At 48.5% G+C, this 12646-nt stretch overlaps 1 protein-coding gene across 1 annotated transcript; it reads left to right on the top strand.

Moving 5' to 3' along the window:
* The first annotated feature begins 17 nt into the window (after window positions 1–17).
* Window positions 18–11358, top strand: LOC140419734 (uncharacterized). Its single transcript, XM_072503669.1, has 2 exons — window positions 18–300; window positions 9454–11358. Exons 1-2 carry the CDS (start codon window positions 292–294, stop codon window positions 10912–10914), a joined length of 1470 nt encoding a protein of 489 aa, XP_072359770.1. The 5' UTR covers window positions 18–291; the 3' UTR covers window positions 10915–11358.
* Window positions 11359–12646: the final 1288 nt, after the last annotated feature.

Below are 12646 nucleotides of genomic sequence, written 5' to 3'. Positions count from 1 at the left end.
CCCCTGCGCGGCCGCCGCAGCGCCCTCCCCCCATCTTGTCCGTCGGTCACGTGCAGCTGGGCGCATGCGCGGCCGCCATCTTACACGGGCGGACAGCAGAGCGCGTGCGCAGCCAACCTGGAACCAGTGTTGGGAGAGTCTGGTGAATTCCTCTCCTGGACTGAGAGTGAAATTCCTTTGGAAAATCCTTAAGAAAGAGAAGGATTTATTAACGTGAAACAAACCAAACATCACATCATCATCTGACTGAGTCACTCGATTCATCAGGACCTGAATAGCATCCACCTTTCAATGTGGGAGGTAAAATGGTCTGTTCTGTCTGCACAAAGATTCCAGATCTCAGACTGGGAAAGTTTAATGACTTTTCCAGGTTAAATTTGAGACCAATTACACCGATCACATTGGGGACGTTAAATCATTTGCTGTTGTACTCTTCTGTATGCTGGTAAATTTTAAAAATGACCACATCAGCTAAACTGGGCAGAATGCTGACCGGTGTTATTAGTGAGAGTTACTAGCCCGGTTTTTATTAAAGTTTGTTGTTCCGAGGGCGGCACGGAGACGCAGTGGTCGCACTGCGGCCTCACGGCGCCGAGGACCCGGCTCCGGCCCCGAGTCACTGTCCGTGTGGAGTTTGCACATTGTCCCCGTGTCTGCGTGGGTCTCACCCCCACAGCCCAAAGATGTACAGGGTAGGTGGGACTGAGTTGCCCCTTTATTGGGAAAAAAAGAATTGGGCACTTTCAATTTTTAAAAGTTTGTTATTCCTGTTCTATTTCATTCAGCTCATCATGGCTACAATGACCAACACATAGGTATTCAGCCTAATCCCAATTTCCAAATTGTGATCTGTAGCCTTTTAGGTTACATCAATTCAAATGTCTATCCAAATACTTTTAAATGCTATGAGGGATTTTGGCACCACCCTTGCACCCTGTAAACCTCCTACCTCTTCCCTAAATCTCTGCCCCCTTGTTATGCATCCCTCAACCAAAGGGAATAGGACCTCGGGCAGCATGGTAGCATAGTGGTTAGCACAGTTGCTTCACCGCTCTAGGGTTCCAGGTTTGATTCCCGGCTTGGGTCACTGTCTGTGTGGAGTCTGCACGTTCTCCCCGTGTCTGCGTGGGTTTCCTCCGGGTGCTCCGGTTTCCTCCCACAGCCCAAAGATGTGCAGGTTAAGTGGATTGGCCATGCTAAATTGCCCTTGGTGTCCAAAAAGGTTAAGTGGGGTTACTGGGTTACAGGGACAGGGTAGAGACGTGGGCTTGAGTAGGGTGCTTTTTGTAAGGGCTGGTGCAGACTCAATGGGGCAAATGACGACCTGCACTGTAAATTCAATGAAAATTGTATGAAAAATTCCTATCTGATCTATTTCGATCCCTCAGAATTTTATACATTTCATTTAGGTCTCCCCTCAGTTTTCTGTTCCAAAGAAAATCCCAGTTTATCCGAACTTTTTCCCGAGCAAACATTGTCAATTTCTGGCTGATGTTCTTAATCTAGCTCTGGCCTAACTAGTCCTGTCCTGCCATTAATCATGTAATCCTTTGCCTTGTTTTCTCTCTAGCTTTCTTCCTCACTATTGTCATGTGAGAGTATCTTTAAGAAATGGATGTTTAAGCAATGTACCTTTAAGAAAACAGTGATGTCAGAGAGTGGGTGGAGCTGAGCTCAGTTCAGCCATTTTGAAGGCAAAGAGCTGGTTTGTGTCTGTGTTTTGCAGTGAGCTGGATCTGCTGTGATCTCTGTCATGAAAGACTATCTCTGGATCATTTGGGTGATTTAAACTCATGTGTTTAACCTGATGTGTTTCTGTTTAAAGGTGTTACGTCTCATGGATGTTGAAAGGGATAACTGAAGGATTATTTAGTGTTGTAATATTTTCAGGGTTATCTTTGAAGTAAGGGGTGTTAAGAGATTCAATGTTTATTTAAGAGATTAAGTTGAATTCATGGAATAAACATTGTTTTGTGCTTAAAAACCCACATGTCCATAATTGTAATATCACACCTGGGGAACAAGCCGCGTGCTTCAAAAGCAACAATCCATTAAAGGGAGAGGTTGGTTGAACTCCATGATACATTTTGGGGTTCTGAAAACGCCTCGCCCATAACACTATCAAGTGTTTAATCATTGTTTTTTCATTTAGAGTACCCAATACATTTTTTCCAATTTAGGGGCAATTCAGCGTGGCCAATCCACCTAGCCTGCACATATTTGGGTTGTGGGGGCGAAACCCACGCAAACACCAGAATGTGCAAACTCCTCACGGACAGTGACCCAGAACCGGGATCGAACCTGGGACCTTGGCGCCATGAGGCTGCAGGGCTAACCCACTGCGCCACCGTGCTGCCCTCGTATATCAATTTTTAATCAGTACATCAATGTTTTAAGCAATAACCCACTGCGCCACCGTGCTGCCCCAGTGTTCAATCATTTTTTGTGTCATAGGTAAACTTCTTATTCACGTTCCTACATTTGCTTCCAAATCAATGATACGAACCAGGAATCAAGGGCCTCCTTCGAAACCAGCATTGGAAACAGCCCTTTGATTTTCTCTGTTCGTTTTGGGGATGTGAACACCACGGTCAAGACCAGCATTGTTGCCTATCCCTAATTGCCCTTAAACTGAGTGGCTTGCTAGGCAGTTCAGAGTTAACACATTGCAGTGAGTTGGCCAGACCAGGTAATGGTGGCAGATTTCCTTCTCAGCGGACATTAGTGAACGGGGTGGATTTTTACAGCAACCAATAATTATTTAATGTTCACACAGGGACTAGCTATCAATTCCAGATTTATTAATTGAATTTGTTTCTTCCAGCTACCATGGTGGGATTTGAATCCATGTCCACAGTTAGTCAAGGCCTCTGAATTACTTGTCCCGTGATATTACCACAGTGTCACCATTTTCCAGTCACACAAAAACACCCAACAACCATCATTTAGCACTTCCTGCCATCGAGGCAATTTTAAATCCAACTCTCAACATTACCTTGGCTCTCATGAGCCTTTAGTTTTCTGCCCAGTTTGCCATGTGGGACCTTGGAGATGTGGAAAGAATGAGTCCATTTGTGAGACAATCCAAAACTAGGGGCCAGAAATACATGAAAGTTACAAATAAATCCCATGGGAAAAACAGAGAAACGGGTTTACTCCGAGCGGTTAGAATGTGGAACTCACTACCACAGGATGTGGTTCTGGCAAAAAAGCTGAGATCCTTTCAAAAGGAAACTAGACGAGTGCATGAGAGAGAAAGGAATAGAAAGAGAAACTGAAAGACCGAGCTGAGTAGATGGGATGGGTGGCGAAGCGTGTGGCGTATCAACGCCAGCCGAAGCCAGTTGCGATGAGTGGCCTGTTTCTGTTCTATATGTTCTGCGTAATTCTATATAAACTTTTACTCAATATTAGAAGAGAAGAACTTACAGGCAGGGATCTAACATGAATTATCGGGATCTTTCAAGATGGCGCTGGAGCGGGGCTTCTCTCTCCCCTACAGACCCTCTTCCTACGTCTTTTCTAACCATTCTAACCTTTTAAATCTTAATTCTAATAAAATCACTAACCAGGGACTTTGGTGGTGACATGTGGGTGGAGGTTGTACTTTGGGCGGCTCCTGCTCGAGCTTTTGGTTTTTGGCCCTTCGCCCCCAGTGTTTGGGGAGAATCTGGTCCGATTATTTGTCGGAAAGTCTAAGGCAACCAAAGGATGTCGAAAATCCAGAAAAATAACCAGGGGGAAAAGGTGCCGAGTGAAAGTCCGCCGGGGACTTTGTTGGGGAGTTCAGTGGAAGGAAAGATGGAGGGTGCAGGATTGTCGAATGGGGCCGCGCGTATTACACTGCATCAGCTGGCTGAAGTGATGGCGGGGGAGTTTGAGCGGCTGCTTTCTTAGCACTTTGACAATCATCGCAAAGAGATGTTGACCTCGCTGAAGGATTTGGTGGATGAGACTCTTGCCCCGGGAGGCTTTGGCAAAGACGACGAGAGGTACGGGAGCAAGGGGAGATGTTGAAGGGAATTGAGGCATGTCGCAGCACAGCGACCGTTCACCTCGATGGGGAAGGAGCCATGGAAGGGGGTGGAGAGTAATAAAGGGCCGAAGCCAAACTGGAGGTGCTGGAGAACAAGTCACGCGGGCAAAATCTGAGGATCGTGATATTGCCTGAGGGGCTGGAGGGCTTGAGGCCGACAGGGGTATTTTGCGGAGATATTCGCAATGTTGACGGGGGAGAAGCAGGACTCCTCCCTGTACCAGTTGGACAGGGCTCACCATTGTCCGGCCGAAGCCCAAGGCAAATGAGCAACCAAGAGTTGTGAGAGGATGCTTCCAGTTATCAGGTGAACATTGAACTGTACAGGCATTTTGCCCACAATGTTGTGCTGACCATTTATCCTAATCTAAGATCAACCTAACCTACACCTCTTCAATTTATTGCTGTCCATGTGCCTGTCCAAGAGTCGCTTAAATGTCCCTAATGAATCTCCTGACTCCACCACCTCTGCTAGCAGTGCATTCCATGCACGCACCACTCTCTGTAAAGAACCTGACTCTGACATCTCCCCTATACCTTCCTCCAATCGCCTTAAAATTATATCCCCTCGTGACAGCCATTTCCGTCCTGGGAAAAAAGTCTCTGGCTATCCACTCTATCCATGTCTCTTATCACCTTGTACACCTCTATCATAAAGTCACCTCTTTTTCTACTTCGCTCCAGTGAGAAAAGCCCGAGCTCTGTCAACCTTTCTTCATAAGATATGTCCTCCAGTCCAGGCAGCATCCTGCTAAATCTCCTCTGCACCCTCTCCAAAGCATCCACTTCCTTCCTATAACAAGGCGACCAGAACTGGACACAATATTCCAAGTATGGCCTAACCAGGGTTTTATAAAACTGCAGCAAAACCTCATGGCTCTTAAACTCAATCCCCCTGTTAATGAAAGCTAACACAACCATACGCCTTCTTAACAACCCTATCAACCTGGGTGGCAACTTTGCAGGATCTATGTAAGTGGACCCCAAGAGCCCTCTGTTCCTCCACACTTCCAAGAATCCTGCCTTTAACCCTGTATTCAGCATTCAAATTCTACCTTCCAAAATGACTCACTTCACATTTATCTATTGTCTTCTTTTGTCCAGACAGCCAAATGTCCCTGTATCCCATCATGCCCCATGACTTTCTGAATGACCTACCATGGGGAACCTTATCAAATGTCTTACTGAAATCCATATACACCATTATTCCACTGCCCGACCTTCATTCAATGTGTCTCGTCACATCCTCAAAGAATTCACTGAAGCTTGTGAGGCATGACCTGCCTTTCACAAAGCCATGCTGACTATCTTTAATCAAACTTATGTTTTTCCAAATAATCATAAATCCTATCTCTCGGAATCCTTTCCCATATTTTGCTCACCACAGACGAAAGTGTTGACTTCTATCTTTATTTCTATTAATAACCACAATGTGCGAGTGTGTTCCATGTATTAGACAAATGACCAGACAACAAGTATTTAGTATAATCACAGTTTATTATTGAACATAGGATTCGTTCTATACTTAATGAATTAAACGCTACTACATTAGACTATATCTAGCAGTTTAAACAACCTTTACTTAACTTCCAAGTGACCGGCTCTGTGCAGGTTAGATAAGGCCTTTATCTGGTTCCTCACGTGTGGCGGCTGGAGGTTAGCTGGATTGTCTAGGCTGAGTGTCGTCTTCAGGTGGAGGTCGGGGGTCCTTGAACTTGTCTGGTCAGTGTGCTGCAGTTGGTGGACAGAGCCAGTCCAAAAGAGACAGAATGGTGGTTGCGCAGTTCTTCTTATTTTCTGATCTTTCGTGCTCTTTTGGGCGGTCCCAGGTAGGGATCCAATGAATCGATAGGATTTTAATCACCCGAATCGATTCTGGCCAATTAGGGGCGGGTTCCCATCCCCCTGCCAAACCAGTTTAAACCCTCCCGAAGAGCTCCAGCAAACCTCCCACCCAGGATATTGGTGCCCCTCCAGTTTAGGTGCAACCCGTCCTTCATGTACAGGTCCCACCTTCCCCAGAAGGTATCCCAATGATCCACATATCTGAAGCCTTCCCTCCTGCACCAGCCCTGTAGCCACGAGTTCAGCTACACTCGCTCTCTGTTCCTTGCCTCACTGGCACGTGGCACCGGTAGCAATCCTGAGATCACTGCTGTGCTTGTCCTCTTTAGCTTCCAACCTAACTCCCTAAAATCACTTTTTATATCCTCACCCTTTTTCTTAGCTATGTCGTTGGTGCCTATGTGCACCACAACTTCTGGTTGCTCCCCCTCCCCCTTAAGAATCCTGTGGACTCGATCCGAGACATCCCTGGCCCTGGCACCCAGGAGGAAACATAACTTCCGGGAGTCTCGCTCGCGCCCACAGAATCTCCTATCTGTACCCCTAACCATTGAGTCTCCTAACACTATTGCTTTTTTATTCTCCTCCCTGCTCTTCTGAGCCACAGAGCCAGGCTCCGTGCCAGAGACCTGGCTGCTAGACCCCGGTAGGTCACCCCCCCCCCCCCCCCCAAACATCCAAAACTGTACACTTGCTACTTGTTTTGAAGGGGATCGGCCACGGGGATCCCTGCAGTGTCTGCCTGTTCCCTTTCCTATCCTGACTGTAACACAGCCACTCTCTTGTCCTGAACCTTGGGTGGGGCTACCTCCCTGTAATTCCTCTCTGTCACCCCCTCTGCCTCCCGGATGATCCGAAGTTCATCCAGCTCCAGCTAACACAGTCTCCGAGGAGCTGGAGTTGGGTGCACTTCCCGTGGGTGTAGTCAGCGGGGACACTAGTGGTTTCCCTTACCACCCACATCCTACAGGAGGAGCATGCAACTGCCCTAGCTTCCATCCCTTCCCATCTGAATTCCCAAAGAGATTTAAAAGGAGAAAGAAAATTAAAGATTAGTTAGGCCCTTAAAATATATATATATATATATATATATATATTGCTGCTACTCTCTCAAGTGAACCCTCTAAAATTGGTGATTCTGCTGAATGATACAAATATAGCTTGCTGCCCCCTTTAAAAAACAAAACAAAATCAAACAAAAAACAACTCTTACCTTACAGAATGTAGCTGAGATTCTGCCCTGTGAACCAGCTGGAACTCCGTCCTCCGACTCTGCTCCCAGTCAGCTGCACTCTTTGTCAACTCCCGGCTCCCCTCACGCTCTTTGAGGAAACATAGGAAATGAAAGGAGCACCTTGCTCCCTCCTCACCCAACTCCCTCAGTCACCGAACTCCCAATTTAGCACTCTCAGTCAGCACTCCAGTGCAAACACAGGAAAGGTGCTGAGATGGTGAAGCTGAATCGAGAGGTGAGATGGGAAGTGTTGGGATTGGATATACCAGGATCTCATGGTGGAGCTGGCGAGCAGGTGGGCGGCCTTTGGTTGGGCGAAGGCGGTGTTGTATAAAAGCAGAGTGAGGTTTGGGGTGGTCTATCCGGCAAGGCTGAGGGTTACACACAACTCCAAGGAGGAGGCGGTGGCGTTCGTGAAAGTGAAGGACTGGGACTGAAATGAGTTTGGACTTTGGTGGTGTTGAACTTTTCCCTTTGGTGTTTTTTTAATCTTCTTTCTCTTTTTGGCTGTTTTTTTCCACTCTGCTTAAGTTGTATTTGGGACGGGATAATTTTGGGCTTTGTAATTGGTTGGGAATTGCTCCTTTTGGGTGTTATTTCTGTGGGGGGAGTTTGGAGGGGGGTGTGTGTGGGGGGGGGGGGGTGTGGTGGGGGGTGGGTGGGGGGGGGGGGGTAAAGCGATTCAGGTGGGTAAGAAGCTGATGAACTGTTGCTGTACCCCCAACCCGGGCTCCTCAGTGGGGGATATAATGGGACTGCTTAGGAGATTTGGAGATTTTTTTGGCTAAAAGTTAGATATGACAAAAGTGAGTGTTTTGTGGTGTCTTCTCCAGGGGTGGGAGTTGGGATGGGAGGGTTGCCATTTTGGGTGGCAACAACCAACTTCCGATATTCGGGTGTGTAGGTGGCTCGGGATTGGGCCGGCTCCAGAGGTTGAACTTTACCAGTCTGGTGGATATGGTCAAGGCAGATCTATCGAGGCGGAACAGTCTTCCCCTGCTGTTGGCAAGTTGGGCACAGGCGGTTAAGATGAACATTTTGCCACGGTTTTTATTTTTATTTCTGGTCTGGGCCAGTCTTTTTATCAAAATCGTTTTTTATGGGGGTGGATGGGTAATGTCGTCATTTGTTTGGGCAGTTAAGGTGGCAAGGAATAGGAGATTGGCACTTCAGAAAGGGTGACAGTCGGGGTCCTGGCTCTTCCGAACCTGTTGTACTATTATTGGTAGGTGAACGTGGAAAGGTGCAGTGATGGAGGTGGGAGCGGAGGCCAAATGGGTGAGGATGGAGGTAGGCTCTTGCAAGCAGTCGGGGTTGCGGACACTGCCAACGGCCCCAGGAAAGTACTCGGCGTCCTGTGGTGGTGGCCATGCTGACAATATGGAGGCAATTTCAGCAGCAGTTTAGATTAGCGCGGGGTCTAAGTTGATGCCGATCAGAGGGAACCACAGGTCTGAGCCAGGGAGGATGGGTGCTGAGGGTTCGGAAATGCGAGGAGTGATGGAGATGAAAACTTGTTTTTGGAAGAGCGGTTTACAAGTTTGGAGGAATTGGGGTCCCGCGTGCGGAGGGTTTCAGCTACCTGCAGATGCAGGATTTTGCAAAAAAGGATTTTCCGACCTATCCGGTGGCACCGTCCTCCTCGTTGCTGGAGGGGCTGTTGTCGGTGATGGGGCTGGAGGGGTGGGGTCATCCCGGCAATCTATGGGAGGCTTGTAATAATAATAATCGCTTATTGTCACAAGTAGGCTTCAATGAAGTTGCTGTCAGAGCACATCTGACAAAGTCGAGGATGAGCCTGCTGTTTGAGGGTATTTGTGAGCAGTGTGGGAGGGGCCTAGTCAATCACGCTCACAGGTTCTGGTCCTGCCTAAAGTTGGAGAAATTTTGGGGGTGGGTCTTTAGCGCTATGTTGGCGATCTTGATGTGGACTGAGCCCAGATCTCTGGGAGCAAAATTCAGACTTGCCGGAGTTGCAGACTGGAGGGGGGCAGATGTTTTAGCCTTCGCCTTGTTGATCGCTCAGAGCTGGATCCTGTTGGGGTGGAGGTCGGCTTCTCCCCCCTGTGACTCCGTGTGGCTGGGGATTTAATGGAGTTCTTATACTTAAAAACGGTGAAATTCGCTTTAAGAGGGGGAAATGAAGGATTCTATAAGATGGGGTTTGTTTATATTCCATTTCGAGGAGTTGGTTACCATTGGTGCTGGGAAGGGGGGAGGTGGGGGATTTATTTTGTTTTGGAATGTTGTGTGTGTTAAATGTAAAAATGTTAAAATTTGAATAAAAATACTTTAACAAAAAAAATTACTAACTATGTTCTTTTTCATTTTCTTACAGGGCTGGAGATTCTTCGATCGTCGTGACCCGGCCGGACCCGACCCGGTAGGACTCAACCGACGACCCCACTTCGACCTGGAAACAGAAGAGGACTGGCGAGAAGGCCCGCCCTGGCCTGAAGCCCGCCGTAGAGGCCCGCCCTGGCCTGAAGCCCGGCGAGAAGGCCCGCCCTGGCCTGAAGCCCGCCGAGTAGGCCCGCCCTGGGCTGAAGCCCGCCGAGTAGGCCCATCCTGGCCTGAAGCAAGACTCAACATCCGAAGTGCCCGACCCGGCATCCATCTACGCAGCCCGTTCCGACCCCACCCAGCGTGGACCACCCAGTATCCTGATCCACCTGATTGGGAAACAGAAGAGGACATGTGGATAGACCTGATCAGGCCTAGATCGAGGTCCAATCTCAGGAACACCCGACCTGACCGCTGGCACTATATCCGACCACGTGACCCGGCCCGACTCGGCCCAGGAAGACCCCGCCAGCGATCCGAACACAACTCAACCATCCCCAAAGCAGCGAAGTCCCCACGCGGGGACCTAAAGACACAAAAAGGAAGTCCCCTGCTCGGGAAATCCCGGGGCCTGACCGGACCGCAGAAATGCCCCCCTGGTGACCCCAAAAGCACAACCAGAGCCCAGGATCCCTCCACAAAGTCGGGTGTCTCTCATCAGATCCCAGGACCACCGAAAAGCAGCCAGCCACCGAGGAAACGAGGGAAACGTGGCGGTTTGCAAGTGAGACTAAAACAACACGGTTTCAAGTCCCCTCTCCCCAGCATATTCCTAGCAAACATCCAAGATATCGAAAGCAAGATGGACGAGCTTAAAACTAGACTTACCTCTCAGAGGGAAGTGAGAGACTGCTGTGTGCTCTGTTTCACAGAGACATGGCTCACCCCTGCCTCACAGGACTGCGCCATACAACCTGATGGCTTCTCACTTCACCGGATGGACCGCACGGCGTCGTCGGGCAAAACGGAGGGTGGAGGGGTTTGCTTCCTCATCAACACCTCCTGGTGCTCGGATGTGGCAACCTTGGTGACCCACTGCTCCCCGGATCTGGAATACCTGACTGTGAAGTGCCGCCCAGACCACCTTCCACAGGAGTTCACTTCAGCCATTATCACGGCGGTCTACATCCCACCCGAGGCAGAAGTGAAGAAGGCGCTTGATGAATTGTCCACCGCTGTAAATAAAAATGAAACCGAACACCCGGAGGCTTTGTTCATCATGGCCGGGGACTTTAACCAGGCCAACCTCAAGAGTGTGCTGCCAAAATTCCACCAACACATCTCCTGTCCCACCAAGGGCTCTGACATCCTTGACCACTGCTACACAAACATCAAAGGCGCCTACCGCTCCATCGCCCGACCACATTTTGGAAATTCGGACCACAAGACGGTGCTCCTTCTCCCGACATACAAGCAGAAAGTTTTGCAGGACAATCCGGTTAAGAAGGTCGAGTAATGTTGGTCCAAGGCAACAGAAGAGTTCTTACGCGACTGCTTGGAGTCAGTGGACTGGTCCATATTCAGGAACTCAGCGACCAACCTAAACAAGAATGCCACTATGGTCACAGACTTCATCAGTAAGTGTGTCGAGGACTGTGTGCCAAAGAAGGCAGTACTTGTGTTCCCCAACCGGAAACCATGGTTTAACCAGAGAATCCACTTCCTACTGAAGTCCAGTTCTGAGGTGTTGAAGACAGGTGACCCTGAACCGCCAATGCACAAGTGACTGCAGGGATTGGATTCTGTGGTTATTGCTGCTGATAATCACATCTAGGAATGAACCATGTTTATTCTGACAGTTTGCATTTTCTTCTGTCGATGTAAATAATCCCTGTAACTGGGCTGGAAGTTCAGTATTCTGGTTAAATGTCAAATAAATCAGATTTGTTTTGATGGGAAATGTTCAGCCTGGAGTTCAATTACTAGTGGTGTACCACAAGGATCTGTTTTGGGGCCACTGATTTTTTAAATTTTTATAAATGACCTGGAGGAGGGTGTAGAAGGATGGTGAGTAAATTTGTAGATGACTCTACAAATTTAGAGTCATTTAAATGTCGGTGGAGTAGTGGACAGTGCGGAAGGATGTTGCAGGTTACAGAGGGACATACTTAAGCTGCTGAGCTGAGAAGTGGCAAATGGAGTTTAATGTAGAAAAGTGAGGTGATTCATTTTGGAAGGAGTAACAGGAATACAGAGTACTGGGCTAATGGTAACATTCTTGGTAGTATGGATGAGCAGACCGATCTTGGTGTCCATGTACATAGATCCCTGAAAGTTGCCACCCAGGTTGATAGGGTTGTTAAGCTTTTATTGGTAGAGGGGTTGAGTTTTGGAGCCGTGAGGTCATGTTGCAGCTGTACAAAACTCTGGTGCGGCCGCATTTGGAGTATTGCGTGCAGTTCTGGTCGCCGCATTATAGGAAGGATGTGGAAGCATTGGAAAGGGTGCAGAGGAGATTTACCAGGATGTTACCTGGTATGGAGGGAAGAGCTTATGAGGAAAGGCTGAGGGACTTGAGGCTGTTCGCGTTAGAGAGAAGAAAGTTAAGAGGTGACTTAATAGAGGCATACAAGATGATCAGAGGATTAGATAGGGTGGACAGTGAGAGCCTTTTTCCTCGGATGGTGATGGCTAGCACGAGGGACATAGCTTTAAATTGAGGGGAGATAGATATAGGACAGATGTCAGAGGTAGGTTCGGAGGGGTGTGGAATGCCCTGCCTGCAACAGTAGTGAACTCGCCAACATTAAGGGCATTTAAATGGTCATTGGATAAACATGGATGATAATGGACTAGTGTAGATGGGCTTTAGAGTGGTTTCACAGATCGGTGCAACATCGAGGGCCAAAGGGCCTGTACTGCGCAGTAATGTTCTATTGTCTATTGACTATCGTTTTGATCCTTGAGTGTTTCCTATCTGATAGTTTAACATCAACTGCCTGGAGCTCAGAAAGGACAATCTGGGGGAGGATCATATGGCAATACCAGAGCTTCAGCCTGGACGGTCCTTCAGGGACATACTGAGGGTAGCAAAACAGGCACTTTGGTCTTTCTCATCTCCCTTCACTGTCACCGTGGGTTAATGTATAAGAAATGTGTTCCGGGGCAGCACGGTGGTGCAGTGGTTAGCGCTGCTGCCTCACGGCGCCGAGGTCCCAGGTTCGGCCCCAGGTCACTGTCCATGCGGA

Source organism: Scyliorhinus torazame, chromosome 5 (assembly GCF_047496885.1).
Source record: "Scyliorhinus torazame isolate Kashiwa2021f chromosome 5, sScyTor2.1, whole genome shotgun sequence".
In the NCBI taxonomy this organism is placed as follows: domain Eukaryota; kingdom Metazoa; phylum Chordata; class Chondrichthyes; order Carcharhiniformes; family Scyliorhinidae; genus Scyliorhinus; species Scyliorhinus torazame.
Note: the sequence above shows the minus strand (reverse complement) of the source record. Positions and strands in the feature narration are given on the sequence as shown.